Source organism: Pleuronectes platessa, chromosome 6 (assembly GCF_947347685.1).
Source record: "Pleuronectes platessa chromosome 6, fPlePla1.1, whole genome shotgun sequence".
NCBI classification, from domain to species: Eukaryota; Metazoa; Chordata; class Actinopteri; order Pleuronectiformes; family Pleuronectidae; genus Pleuronectes; species Pleuronectes platessa.
Window position 1 is genome coordinate 4,548,783 of NC_070631.1, and position 14,571 is coordinate 4,563,353.

A 14,571-nucleotide genomic window follows, 5' to 3' on the forward strand; every position below is an offset into this window, starting at 1 on the left:
CATTCAAGACAAGGGCTGCATGAAACCCTAACCCCAACTCATAGAAGAAAGAATATGTAGATGTAAATATATAATATATCTGTTTATCTTTATTTGTGTGGATTCTTAAATGTTCAAAACGTTCTCAGACACACACACACACACACATACATGTATAGACACACTTTGACCTAAATGCTCAGATATACATGAAACCGAAGTAAACATTACTTGTGTAAGAGACTTAAAGGAATCAAGATAAGAGCTCATACAGAAGAAAATAAACAGAAATAAATCAAAATAAAAACAATGAGGGATAGATTGAAATAACTAGGGGACAGATACTTGTCTTCTAGGGGCCCTGGTCCTGATTGCAATCAAGACTTATATGTATATATGTATATACATTTACATTTAGAAGCTATACACGTTTAAATATCAAATTGTGACAATGTGATGTCAAAGAGAATCCACAGCACAACGTGTTCACAAACACAAACTGTGTGTTTATGTGTAATTACTCTTTAATAAGCGGATCTAACGCTGAACCACACGGGACTGAGCGGTGTCTAGTTTTTTGGGCGGACGTGCTCACTGCCTTGGAACCTTCTCCTCACTGTGCGTGGATGTGTGTGTGAGTGTGTGAGAGAGCGAGAGTGTGTGTGTGTGTTGATGTCGACCGACCGCAACCGAGGCTGACGCCGGAACAACGAGGCTCCAAACCCCCGAGAAACCCTCCCGGTGACCCGCTGCCCCTCGACGCGTCCTCCCCCACGTGTTGTGGTTGTTTGTGCCGCGGTGCTGGACGCGCTGCTCCGTCCCGTCCGAGCCTCCTCCGGCGGGTCAGCCCGAGACGATGAGCCAGCCTCGGCCGGACGAGTTCCAGCCTCCTCCGGAGTGCCCGGTGTTCGAGCCCAGCTGGGAGGAATTCAAGGACCCCTTCGCCTTCATCAACAAGATCCGTCCCATCGCCGAGAAAACGGGCATCTGCAAAGTCCGGCCGCCTCCGGTGAGTGCGAGAGAACCGAGCCGAGAAACGGCGACGCGGATGCTGGATTAGCTGTAGATGGACCCGGGGATTTAAAGGGACGCTCCAACATGGCGGATGCTCATTCTTTGTGCTTGCCACGGCTATGCTAGCTCTCCCCCCCCTGTGATAAATCCCCGTCGTGCCGCCGCCTCGGTGCACTCGATCCCCGGGTGGCGGGCCACGTACACGGTGCCGGTGCGCTGCGAGGGGACCGTTCACCCTGTGTCAACAAAGCCCCGATGCCCCGGTGGTTGAGCCACTTTAGCCGCGATGCTAGCTCACGGCTAGCGGCTCAACCTGTCACAGTTCGGCACACGGCGGTGACACGGGAGGCGATGCGGAAGCCATCGGGCTGCGGGGAACACGATGCTGTGATAATAATACGAGTTCCGATGTTAATGTTTAATCTCCCGTCCTCCATTTTTTGCCCTTAACTGTCCCGGGTGGTTAATTATGGATTATTTGGGGGAGAGCATCATGGTGCAGATGGGTCACTCAGTGTGTGTGTGTGTGTGTGGTCCATCACTTGAAACGTGTATTTCCTCATGCACAGCCTCAGTAGTGTGTCTTTACTACTCCCCCCCCCACACACACACACACAATTATGGAAATCAACGACTCTCATAATAATAAATGACAGTAACACACGGTCACTTATTCACCAACATCCTGATCCGGCTCAATACCAAGTGGAGACTGTTGAAAGTTGCGTAGTTAACTCGCTTTGTTACACAACCCCCCGGCAGCTGTGCAGGTCATGATCACCGAAGATGAGCCCGTGTTCATGTGTGAGCCTGTGTGGTAGGGTGTTGTCCTCCATGTTGGCTTTGTGGTAAGCTGGGCTGGTGAGTGAGTCTCTTCCATCTGGCCATTTTGTGTGCCAGTGGGGGGATGTGGGCCACTGACTTACACCAAGCATTTGTGTGTCTGCTGCTGGGATAATTGGGGGGTTTGTTGTTGTTCACGTGCGTTATTGACACAAATATGGATTGATGTTGTGAGCCATAAGCTGAGAAGGCTTCGCTGGGTCCTCCCAGGAGCAGCAGGGCCTCGCTTTCCTGCTGCAGAACCTGGATTTTAGCATCAGTTGTGTAAACATCTACTCACAAGCTTTGTTTATTGATGTGAGTTCAGTGAAATCGAATCTCTATCGGGAAATAATGACATTTTAATGACAAATTTTATGAAATTTGGAATCCGTGCTTTGAAAAACACCCCGTCACAAGTGGACTAACAGATTGACTCTGCAACTTGACTCGTATGTGCAAGAATAAAAAAACAATAGTCGCACTATCTCGGCTTGGTGTTGTGATGACCTTCATGTGCCATTGTGTGTATTTCTGTTTAGGGTTGGCAGCCTCCATTTGCCTGTGATGTGGACAGACTCCACTTTGTTCCTCGGATCCAGAGGCTCAATGAGCTGGAGGTTAGTTGTGTTCGTCAGGTTCTGCCAGTAATTATTTGACTGTCTTCGTTTGTGTGTTTGTAGATTTAATTTAAATTGTTTTGGTCTTAAGGCCTCACTGATCATAACAGTTATGGAACAAAGAACAGGGATGTTGTTGATGCCTTATAATGGTTTTATGTAATATAGGATAATCTGCAAGTTTAGACTGATAATTATGAGGCTTAATTCAGACGTAATTCAGACTTTAAAGAATATTAAATTTACGCTGCATTTATTTTAAACAATAGTTCACATAACCCTGTGTTCTTGGCCTTCTCATGTTGTATTTCTCCAGATGTTCCTCGAATGTCTCACATTTCCTTGAATTTAAGACATTTGTACCTGACTGGTTTAATGTTTTTATATTTTTCTAGGCTCAGACCAGAGTTAAGCTCAACTTCTTGGACCAGATTGCCAAATTTTGGGATTTGCAGGGATGTCCCCTGAAGATTCCTCATGTGGAGAGGAAGATTTTGGATCTGTATAAACTAAACAAGGTTGATAATTGACATCGCTTCCCATTATTGCATTTATATAAAAATAAAAAATGCAATCAACCAACTTCTAACACCAACGTAACTTGCTGTCATTTCAGCTGGTAGCAGACGAAGGTGGTTTCGATCTCGTCTGTCAGGACAGGCAATGGACTAAGATTGCACAAACAATGGGCTTCGCCCCTGGCAAAGCCATCGGCTCACACCTGCGAGGTCATTATGAGAAGATCCTCTATCCCTACAATCTGTTTCAGAGTGGAGCAAACCTGCTGGTGAGTTGGACACATGCATCAATATGAGAGCGTATCCTGTTCCTGATGGCACAGGCACAAAGAGATACTGTCAAATGGACTCCTCTGTAAACAAAGACCTAATGATGCACGGCCCAAACAATTATTCAAAGTTTACATACAAATATAGTATGTGTGATATTTGTGTTTCCATTTGAATTAGAAGCCATCAGTACAAAAAAAGATTCACAGACAAATGTAGAAAAATGTATTATTAGGATGCGCATGTTTTATCTAGAAATTAACATTTGGATTTTACTGTATTTTATCCAGTCAAACCTATTTTCTGATTAACAGAGGGTGAATTTATCGATTGGTGCCCACTTGTGTCATTTAGTAGCTTCCACGTCCTCGTATATATTACATGATATCTTGCAAGAGAGTTTACCAAAGGTCTGTGGATTGGAGCTGTGTGACCTCTTAGACAGGTCACTCTAAATTGTTGAATTACTCTCTTGCCTCAGGCACCAGAGGCAGCTTCCAAACTGATGCGTTTGGAGGCTGATCCTGAACTTGACGAGGTACAGTATATTTGTGTCATGGTTAAAAAGCCACTCGGCAAAAAAAAAAAAAAGCATGTTTATCTACAGCTGGGTTCTTCTCAGCTTACTGGTGTAATATTTACATGAACTTCTGAGTTTAACCCTTCTCACAACTTAATGTTTACATTAAACATGTGAGCTTTCCCTCGACAAGTCAGTCAACACATAACAACTTCAGAATAACATGAAAACGCAGTGCAGCAGTTATGTATTAGTTATATATCAGTTAGAATATAGGATATATTTTGTTTTCTTTTATCCTTGTCAACTGCTTCTCTAAATAATGATACTACAAACTCAAGGGTAACTCCTGAATGTGTGATATCCACTACCTGCACATCTTTCTTCTTCTGAGTTCAGCATGTTCCTCCTCAGACTATCTCGACCTGTTTGGGGTCACGAACTGTAACTAACCACATCCTTTTCACGAGCCTTTCTAATCTCAAACTATATTGAAACTAACTATTGTCCCATTGTTTGAACATTTGGTTGTTGAAGATACTTCCTCATAATTGTCACATAGGTTTTTTTTCAGTTCATTTTGGTATCACTGACAAACCAAAGTAATAATCATGTCATATATAATTACACCCATTTTTAAACGTTGGCTGTAGAACACTCTCACTGACAGTCATAGACAGTTCATTCTGTTCTGGCTGTGTCGGTGTATTCATATTTGAGGCTCTATGTCACATTCTCTTGATATCTTACTGATCGCTGCTTTTCAGTGTACCGGTATTTTCAGTTCAGCACACAAAAGATATTTATTTACCAGTGGGCGGTGGTTTCAACTTTGTATCCTTTCCCCTCAGTGTGTTCAGAAGCCTGTCCAGTCAGTGGCGAGCACAGGAAGCCTGGAGAGCGAGGACACCAAGGAGCCCAAGCTGCAGGACCCGGCTCAGAGGCCGACTGCCCAGACGCCCGACACATGCCCCAGTGCTCGCAGAGCCAAGCGCATGAAGTGTGAGGTGGGTGATTCAAACTGTCCCCAATCCAGCTGCACAGACTTTCCACTCTAATCAAGGTTTAAGTAGTTTTTTTAACTTGCCACAGGTTTTAACGTCTCACTGATTCTTACTCAGGGCTTGTGTGTGAAGACTGAACCAGGAGAACCTGGAGAGAGCAAGCCCAACCTGAGGCGGAGGATGGGTTCTTTCGTTGCCAAGCCTGAACCAGGTCAGACTCCACGTCCCTGTGGCAAAGTTTACATATACCTCGTGATGAAAACACACATTTTTTATCTACAACGTAAATCAGTGGTTTTATCTTATTTAATCACCGGGTCTGGTTTATTTTGAGAGGAAATTAAAAAAAAATCTAACCGCTGTGATGACAGTGGTGGTGAAGAGAACGACCCCCATTAAACACACAACTTCATGATATCACCAAACTGTATTTTGTTATTGTTTTGATTGAGAGACCCCTAGTGGCAGAAATGTACATATATTGTGTTTAATCTCTGTAACTGTAATATAGTTAGTTACTCTTTAAGTCTCATTAATGCCACTTGGGATGTGAAAGTAAAAGTAAACAGTGTTTACCATTGATGTTGTTGTTATGACTGTTGTGACAACAACTGTTAACTCTGTTGTTTTCTCTTGCAGAAAAAGAAATTCCCATTCTTGTGAAAGTGGAACCAGTGGAAATTAAAGAACCAATAATTGAAGCAGACAAATCGAAATCACGGTACAAGAAATTCATCCCCCCAGTTCCTCCGAGTCCAGTAAGTAGAAACGTTTTATTTAACGGTTATTGCTTATAGGATTCCACTAACTTGTCTTAATGCAGTTTAAAGTCTTCATGTGCAAAAAACATGGAACAAAAGTAATTTTGACATTAGCAGGTATAATAATTATGTATTTAAATACCAGTTACATATAAATATGTGAAAGATAAAGGAAAGAACATGAATCCTCCCTCCTTGATCTTAATGAATTTGTGTAATAAATTTGGTTTGAGTTAATAACAGCTCTGTGTAGAATAGGATTTCACAGAAATGTTTTTCTCGCCATGACTCTGAAACACGTACATTACAACGTCCTCCTCTTGTTTTCCAGGTGGATCTGGTTGTGTGTCTGGTGTGTGCCAGCGGGGGAGATGAAGACCGTCTGTTGCTGTGTGACGGCTGTGACGGCAGCTATCACACTTTCTGCCTGATCCCTCCCCTGCACGACGTCCCCAAAGGAGACTGGAGGTGCCCCAAGTGTCTGGCTCAGGTGAGGAGGAACCGAACGTGATTAATGAGCAGTGGGAGGTCTCACAACAACAAGCTGCTCTAACTCTACAAGACAGTCTATTGAAGATACCCATACAAATACAGAAATATGTATAAAGGTTATGAAATGCTGCAAACCTATTTGTTTAATGATCTTTTTCCTCTTATACAGGAATGCAACAAACCTCATGAGGCATTTGGCTTTGAACAAGCGTACAGAGACTACTCCCTGCGTGCTTTTGGGCAAATGGCAGATGCTTTCAAATCTGATTACTTCAACATGCCAGTTCATGTAAGTAGAAATGGTTTCAGAATAAACTGGTGAGTCTCTCGTGGGGTCAGAAATTTCAAGTGTTAACGTACATTTTGTGTGTTTTACAGATGGTACCCACAGAGCTGGTTGAGAAGGAGTTCTGGCGTTTGGTCGGAGCCATTGAAGAAGATGTTACCGTGGAATACGGAGCAGATATTGCCTCGAAGGACTTTGGGAGTGGATTCCCAATTCCCAATGGAAAATTAAAGCTTTCCCAAGCTGATGAGGTAAACTCACACTCCTTAGTGCTCTTACTGTTGAACTGAAATGTGTTATGGAGTCTATCTCAAAATGAATTTATGATTCGTTTGTTATTGATCTGAGTTTGTCGCCTCTCTTGCAGAAATACCTCAAGTGTGGCTGGAACCTCAACAACCTGGCGATGATGAACCCCTCTATCCTGACTCATGTGACTGCTGACATCTGTGGGATGACGCTGCCATGGCTTTATGTTGGCATGTGCTTCTCCTCCTTCTGCTGGCACATTGAAGATCACTGGAGCTACTCCATCAACTACCTGCACTGGTACTTAAGAAAACAACATCTGAGACTAAAGCTCAGCTGCTTCTGTTGTGGGGTCTGGACTTTTGAGTGCTTGTGATTTTGCTCCGTAGAACTAACACACAACATTGTTTTTCCTTCTAGGGGAGAACCCAAAACCTGGTACGGAGCTCCTGGCTTTGCAGCAGAACAGCTGGAGGAAGTGATGAAGAAACTGGCCCCGGAGCTTTTTGAGTCTCAGCCTGATCTGCTGCACCAACTAGTCACCATCATGAACCCCAACACCCTGATGGCCTATGGAGTCCCAGTATGTGTTTATATGACTTCCACAGGCATTGAGGCCTTTCTGTGTTTATCCACAACAACATACAGCTGATATTTCAATGAACAAACATATTTTCTGTCCCCACAGAACATTAATCATCTTCTTTTTGTGTCCTCTCTGCTTTAGATTTACAGAACAAATCAGTGTGCTGGTGAATTTGTCATCACGTTTCCCAGAGCTTACCACAGTGGCTTCAATCAGGGCTTCAACTTTGCTGAGGCAGTCAACTTCTGCACTGTGGATTGGGTATGCATCACATCTTTTATGTGATTCCACACAACACAGCGGAGTTGTTAAGAAAAGTGATCAAAATACTTTCTCAAGCGTAGCTGCCAAAACATATATCTGAACTTGTTAAATATATAATCTATTTAAAAGTATTCTTTCATATTCACTTGATTTTACAACATCACACACACACAAAAATCAGAAGCTAATCCAAGTGGTTACCAAGCATCACACACATACTGGTATGTAAATTGCTTTTGGCCAAGTGATTAACGGCTGAATACCAGCAAATTTTATATGGAAACTTTCGGGGAATGTAAACCATAAAATAACCCGTTGCTTGTTAATTTGTGGATTCAAACTGACCTTAACTGTTTTTTCCTCTGTCCGATTCCAGATGCCTCTTGGCAGGCAGTGTGTGGACCACTATCGAATGCTGAACCGGTACAACGTGTTCTCCCATGATGAGATGGTTTGCAACATGGCCTCCAAAGCAGGAACACTTGACGTGGTCCTGGCCTCCGCCGTCCACAAGGACATGGTCGTCATGCTCCGAGAGGAGAAGGAAATCAGAGGAAAAGTCAAGAAAATGGTAAGACTGCCCTCACCTTCATGTTAATATGTCATTTTAACTTATTTTGCACATATCCAGAATATATAATAGGCTTTTTTTCCAGTGTAGACACTTGTGGCTGTCTGGACTTTATTTCCAACAATTACAAATTGAACCTAAACTGACTTTCAGCCTCTCTTTTTGTCTCACTCCTTCAGGGGCTGGTTCATTGCAAGGAGGCAAGATATGACCACCTCCAGGATGATGAGCGACAGTGTGTCAAGTGCAGGACCACCTGCTACCTGTCTGCCATCACCTGTCCCTGTAGCCCCGGGGCACTGGTCTGTCTGCACCACATCAACGACCTGTGCTCCTGCCCCGTCTCCAACTACACACTGAAGTAAGTCCCTCTGGGGCGGATTCAGAGGCAGTCAACAGGCTTTGTGGGAAGAGATCAGCAAACGAGATGTAGTAGTGTAATGAAGATGTTTGAGGAAATGATAATTCATTACTGAAAACTCTTGAGTATATTTGTGTGTCATATTATCCCAATGCACTAAGTAACGTTATTGTTTTGTTTGCTGCTGCAGTTTCAGATACACACTGGACAAGCTGTTCCCCATGATGAATGCTGTGAAGCAGCGATCTGAGCTGTACGACGAGTGGGCCTCCCGTGTGGCCGAGACTCTGGAGGCCAAACTGGAGAAGAAGAGAGGTAAGCAGCAAGAGCAGATAAGAAAGCCAAGCAGCATTAAAGGCACCATCTGTTGTAAAACACATATTAACTATCTGCCTATTTTTTATTCAATATCATTTCTTTATTTATTTCACATTCCAGTCTTCACACCGATAATTCTAAAATTAGGTAACTTTAACAAAACCCAATGAGGACTCATGTTTCTTTATTATGCTTAAGGCATATTTAGCAAGTTTTTACATTTCAAAAGCCCTTAAATGAACTGAAAACCCAGGGCTTCTGGAAAGTAGGAAAACTAATTTAACATGATAGTTTACTTTCAGGAAATAAGGGTTTATGTACAGTATGTGTCTAAAACCAGTGACATGGTCCTTGTTAGAGAACAACTATAACAAGTTATGAAAAACAAGTAGACGCACCAAGTCAGCGGCTGCTCTTCGATTTCCTACACGGGTTATTTAAACCGTGACTGTTACTTTATGTGTCGGAGAGAGATTAACCAGCTGTTCCCTCCTCAGGCCTGCCAGTCTTTCGCTCCCTTCTCACTGAATCAGAGACCAGCATGTTCCCCGAGAACGACCTGCTGCGTCGGCTGCGCCTGGTCACACAAGACGCAGAGAAGTGCTCCTCGGTGGCACAGCAGCTGCTGAACGGCAAGAGGCAAACCAGGTAGCATTAATACACTGCTCTTCATAAGACAAGTGTATAAATTACACACCTCAGTGTTGTATTACTCACCAGGGAACAGTAGTAGTGTCTCAGTGGGGTTAACTCATTCTCTGGACTCCTCTAGGTATCGGTGCGGCAGTGGGAAATCGAGGAGCCAGCTGACCGTGGAGGAGCTCAGTTCGTTTGTGAGGCAGCTGTACAACCTCTCCTGCTGCCTCCCTCAGGCTCCGAAGTTGAAGGTAGGCTCAGGAGAAGAGATGAGTCCTTTGAGGTCACTATAATGAAACAACATTAGTTTTATTTTAGCTGCTCAAACAATGTTTTGTTACGTAATATAACCGTCTTTATAAATACAGTTGTTATGTCATGCTGCCACTGTGGTACATGACATTATGTTGTCTTGCTCATATGTGTGACTGTGATGACACCTTCACGTTAACATGATGATTATAAACAATGCATATAAACGTCGTACTATCATCTCAGGTCTGTATAGAGTCATTTGTCTGATTAGAGTTCAGAGCACCTTCTGTTAATGAGGGAATTGCTTAAAGTTCCCCAAAACTAACTTCCTTAAGTTTTGTGGAGCAACTAATTGAAAATCGATTTGTAAAAGCCTCAGTTTTAAGGACCTGTACGTTTTGATGTTGTCGTCCTTCAGGTACTCTTGAACCGTATCGAAGACTTTCAGCAGCACAGCGAGAAAGTCCTGGCAGACCAAGTTCCGAGCGTCGCTGAGATCCAAAGCCTGCTGGACGTCAGCTTTGACTTTGACGTGGACCTGCCCGAGCTTCCTCTCCTCAGAGTGAGGCTGGAACAGGCTCGCTGGCTGGAGGCAGTGCAGCAGGCCAGCACCCAGCCCGCCTCCCTGACTCTGGAGACCATGAGGAGGCTCATCGACCAGGGAGTCGGCCTGTCGCCCCATCCGTCCGTGGAGAAAGCCATGGCTCGTCTTCAGGAGCTGCTCACGGTGTCTGAGCACTGGGAGGACAAGGCGAGCAGCCTCCTTAAAGCCAGGTGAGGGCAGCACCGACTGAAGTCAGCATTTAAAAACACAGGGTCAAAAAAAACTAAACATCCAAAACATCAACAAAAGGTTTTTATTCTCTGTTAACACAAATTAAAATCTTGAGATTAACTTTCTCTTAAATATTATTTTATTTTACTGGTCGAAGCGTTAACTTTCTGTCCAGGTATCTGCACTGACTGATTGTAACTGAATAATGAATATGACGTCAGTGCTCCTGATTTTGCTTCATTTTAATTACAGCTAGTGCAAAATGCTGCCGCTAGAATATTCACCAAGATCAACAAAAAGTGAGCATCATATTTAGTTCTGCCCTCATTCCATTGTTTCTCAGTGCTGTTCAGTATTAACTGTCACAAGTGCTTTTCCAAGGCTTTTAATGGCATGGCTGCAGCAATGTGCATCTTTCCTTCTCCATTACCAGCAAAACTAATTTTTAATCAAATCCTAAAAATGTCCACTTTAAAAAAAAAAGAAAAAAAAGGTACTGAAGGGTAGTTTACTGCAGCTTTGAATTTTGGGTTTTTCACACAATTACAATGTTGTTAATTCACTTAACTTGTGGTGATGAGCATCAGATGTTTGACACGACTTAAGTCACACTCCATGTTAAGAGAAAAGGTAACTGTAGCTTGAAGTGATTCAATAAAAGCTCCATAAACAGGACGTGTTCACCATTTGAAAGTGTGAAGCTTCCAGTGACAAATGTCTGACGATGCCACAACAGAGCTTATCACAGAGTTTTTATCTTGGTGGCGATGCAGGCATTATGTCTAGATTCATCACCTTCGGCATATAATGTGTGTTTTATTGTCCACCAGACCACCACACTCCATAGAGACCCTTAGTGCTGCTGCGGAGAAGGCGTCTGGTCTCACCGCTCACCTCCCAAGCTGTCTGCTCCTGAAGGACACCATCAGAAAGGCCCAGGAGTGGAGTCAAGAGGCTGAGGAGCTTCAGGTCAGGGCACTTCTTACACTTCATGACCAGAGGATGTTATTTACTAAGTGGGTGATTGTGACTCTAAAATTAAATCTGTATAATTCAGGCCACTGGCTGCATTCTGATGGTGGACAGCCTCTCGGACATGGTGCTACGGGGACACGCCATCCAAGTCCACCTGGAGCCTTTGGACCAACTGGAGTCGTTAATGGTAGAAGTGCAGGAATGGAAAGAATCTGCAACAACAACTTTTCTTCAGAGAGACTCGGCTCTTACTTTACTGGAGGTAAAATCACACAATTCCATAAAAAAATGACTATTAAGACCACAGGGTTGTGATTGTTGAGCTCACAACTTATTTCTCATGTCCCATCACAGGTTCTGTCCCCAAGATTAGACTTTGGAAATATTGGTTCTCCAAAGAGGAAGATCAAGAAAGGCAAAGAGTCACCGAAAAGTAACAAAAAGAAATCGCCAGGACTCAACTCTCTCACTGATGTGGAAAGAGCGCTTTCAGAGCACAAGGATTCTACCTCTGCAGTGAGCATGGTTTTCCTTCAGCGAGAAATAAGGGACTGTGTCAGTTGATGTAATTGAAGGTTTAACTGATATGTTCTGACTTTATTTGATTCACCAGATGGCAACTCTGGAGGAGCTGCAGGTGAGGGAGATGGAGGCTTTCTCTAATCTCAGGGCAGCAAATGAGTCTAAGCTCCTTCCCACCGCAGACTGCATGGACCTCAAGGTGTGTGTCTGTCAGAAGGCGCCCATGGGTGCAATGCTGCAGTGTGAACTCTGCAGGGATGCCTTCCACAGTGTGTGCGTCAGGGACACATCGGACCCCTGCAAAACAGAACCGTGGCTCTGTCCGCAGTGCCAGCGAGCGGAAAAACCCTCCTTGAACAAAGTCCTCTCCCTGCAGTCCTCTCTGCGGCGCATAGGGGTGCGCCTGCCGGAGGGCGACGCTCTGCACCATGTGGTTGAGAGGACACTTAACTGGCAGCACGAAGCACAACAGGTTGCAAAGATGTGTAACCTACCGGAGCTGGAAGAAAGACCAGGGACTCCCCCCACCCTCACCAGCTGGGTGTCAGGCAGCCATGAAACTCACGACAACACTCAGGTCACTCATCAGCTGCTCGTGTCACTTTTTGTAGCAGTTTACAGAAACAGATGTAAGTCAGAGTTTGTAAAGTAACATTTGGGATCTGATGTGTTTGATACAGGCGCCCTCCCTGACTCCAGAGTGGAACAGGACAAGCCATGCTCAGACTGTCTTTTACACCGAGCAGAGATGTATACCGCTGCAGGGTTAGTATCAGCGTCCTGGGAACTGTCACTGGGACTCATGAAGAATCATTTGTCTATACGTTGATTACATATGAATAGAAATATATTCTCATTGTTAATGTTCTGGTTTTCCTGTTTGACAGGCTTGAGTCGGGAGCTGGAGGAGCTGATGGTGGAGGGGCTCCTGCTGCCAGTGTCTCTGCCGGAGGTCCAGAGCCTCTACCTCACGTTACTGGACCGAGCCACCAGCCAGGAAACAAACAGATGCACGTTGCCTCCACAGGACGAGGCCGCAGACACTGACGTACACACGCAGTTTAACTCTCAGGGAAAAAATCTGCCACTGAACCAGGTGAAGACCGCGAGAATCAATGAAAACTCAAAAAGAAACAACATCACAACAGCCTCAAACTGAGTTTTAGGTGTCGTTTTGTTTTCAGGAGGATGTCAACGCCATGAGGGACATTAAGACCGACTCAGAAAAGAAAGTGAAGCGGCATTTGGACGACAAAAAACATTCTCACAAAAGACAGAAGATAAATAAGAAGAATCTGCAGCGCCGAACAGCGTCGACCTCGTCCTCCCCGCGCTCCGATTTCTCCCAGTCGGACGAATCTGATGAGGAAATGGCCGTGTGTCCAGCAGAGAGGTGTCAGCTGCCAGAGGGAGATGAGGTGAGAGACGTCTCAATAAAACCATCTCTGAGAGACGGTTGATCTTTTCTCTGCAGGAGACAGTTCACCTCCTACGTATTCAAAACTTGATCACATATAAGAGATAAAAGCTGGAGGATCAATTCAGTTCAATATCTCTAAACATCCCGGGAAATGATATTAGAGATGTTGGAGGGTTCCTCAAGAGCAGAGCTGTGTTACAGCAGCAGCCAATAAGGGGATGACCCTAGTGACACAGGGAGAAAGATTATGTGTCAGACATGGTGATGTAAAAAATATTAAAACGTTTATCTAAGTCTGGTTTAATCCAACCAGGTCGACGTCCTCTATTATTTTTTTAACAGTATTTTAACTGTTACTGTTGAAAAGTCTTTAAAGCCATAGGCAGTCATATGGTCTAGAAGGACTAGCACAGTATAAAAAGGCCTTCAGGGAGGAGTGGTTATGTATCTGTAACCTGAGTGTGAGTGTTTGATCTGTCCTGCAGGTTTCACACCTACAACAAACACTGTCACCACAGCTACCTACATGAGGGCACAGCTAAATTAGACATTTTCTGCTAGACACTGGTTGTTTATGAAATGTTGCTGGGACGCATAAGTCATAAGTCAGAGAGCAGCTGGTGGACAAACAGTCGTTCAGCATTTAGCAACTACAGCGACAGACCTCTCCCTCAGGAGTTGGTGTTATATTGACCTTGGATTCATCAAGCTGCCAGAAACTTGAACAACAATGATGGATGTTTAAATAATCAGCTAAATTGAACACAATAAAATGTCTGTGGTGTGTTTACAGTTATTTTTTTCTACCCTTAAGTAAAAAAAAACAGATCCGATATCTGATGATTTCTGTGTCTTGTCCTTGCAGGTGAACTGGGTCCAGTGTGACGGCAGCTGTAACCAGTGGTTCCACCAGGTCTGCGTCGGCGTTACAGAGGAGATGGCGGAGAAGGAGGACTACATATGTGTCAGCTGTACGCTGGGCGACGGACACACGAGAAAATGAAGAGAAAGAGGAGGTGTCGGTGAAGGATGATGTCTGGAGAAGGGCCGTCTGTCATCAGCCTGATATCGGAGCCACCAGGCTGGCTGTGTCACTTGACCCCTCACCCCCCCAACCCCCCCACCCACCCCTGTCCCATCTGTCCTTTTGTAACAACGGTGCTATCTCTTTGACTTGTTGTCCAGAACTATAATGTTTAGTTATTTTTTGTTTTGTATTTTTACATATATATATATATATATTATATATATTTCTTTCTTCTTATGAATTGTTTGTGGTTGTCTAAAAGGAAAACGATAAAAAAACACACACACGAAAAAAAAACACTTGATGTGAAGCGTGCTGCATGGGAT

The 14,571-nt window shown here is 44.1% G+C and overlaps 1 protein-coding gene across 1 annotated transcript; it reads left to right on the forward strand.

Annotated features, from left to right (window-relative positions):
* The first annotated feature begins 820 nt into the window (after window positions 1-820).
* On the forward strand, window positions 821-14,325 carry kdm5bb (lysine (K)-specific demethylase 5Bb). The gene is made up of 27 exons (XM_053425642.1): window positions 821-988; window positions 2,358-2,435; window positions 2,831-2,953; window positions 3,052-3,222; window positions 4,595-4,750; window positions 4,865-4,958; window positions 5,387-5,505; window positions 5,840-5,998; window positions 6,170-6,289; window positions 6,379-6,537; window positions 6,654-6,835; window positions 6,956-7,118; window positions 7,263-7,382; window positions 7,762-7,956; window positions 8,136-8,317; window positions 8,508-8,632; window positions 9,133-9,283; window positions 9,408-9,522; window positions 9,945-10,300; window positions 11,132-11,270; window positions 11,359-11,538; window positions 11,631-11,792; window positions 11,890-12,375; window positions 12,479-12,563; window positions 12,686-12,894; window positions 12,983-13,216; window positions 14,084-14,325. The coding sequence occupies exons 1-27, from the start codon at window positions 836-838 to the stop codon at window positions 14,219-14,221; spliced, it is 4,554 nt and encodes a 1,517-aa protein (XP_053281617.1). The 5' UTR covers window positions 821-835; the 3' UTR covers window positions 14,222-14,325.
* Window positions 14,326-14,571: the final 246 nt, after the last annotated feature.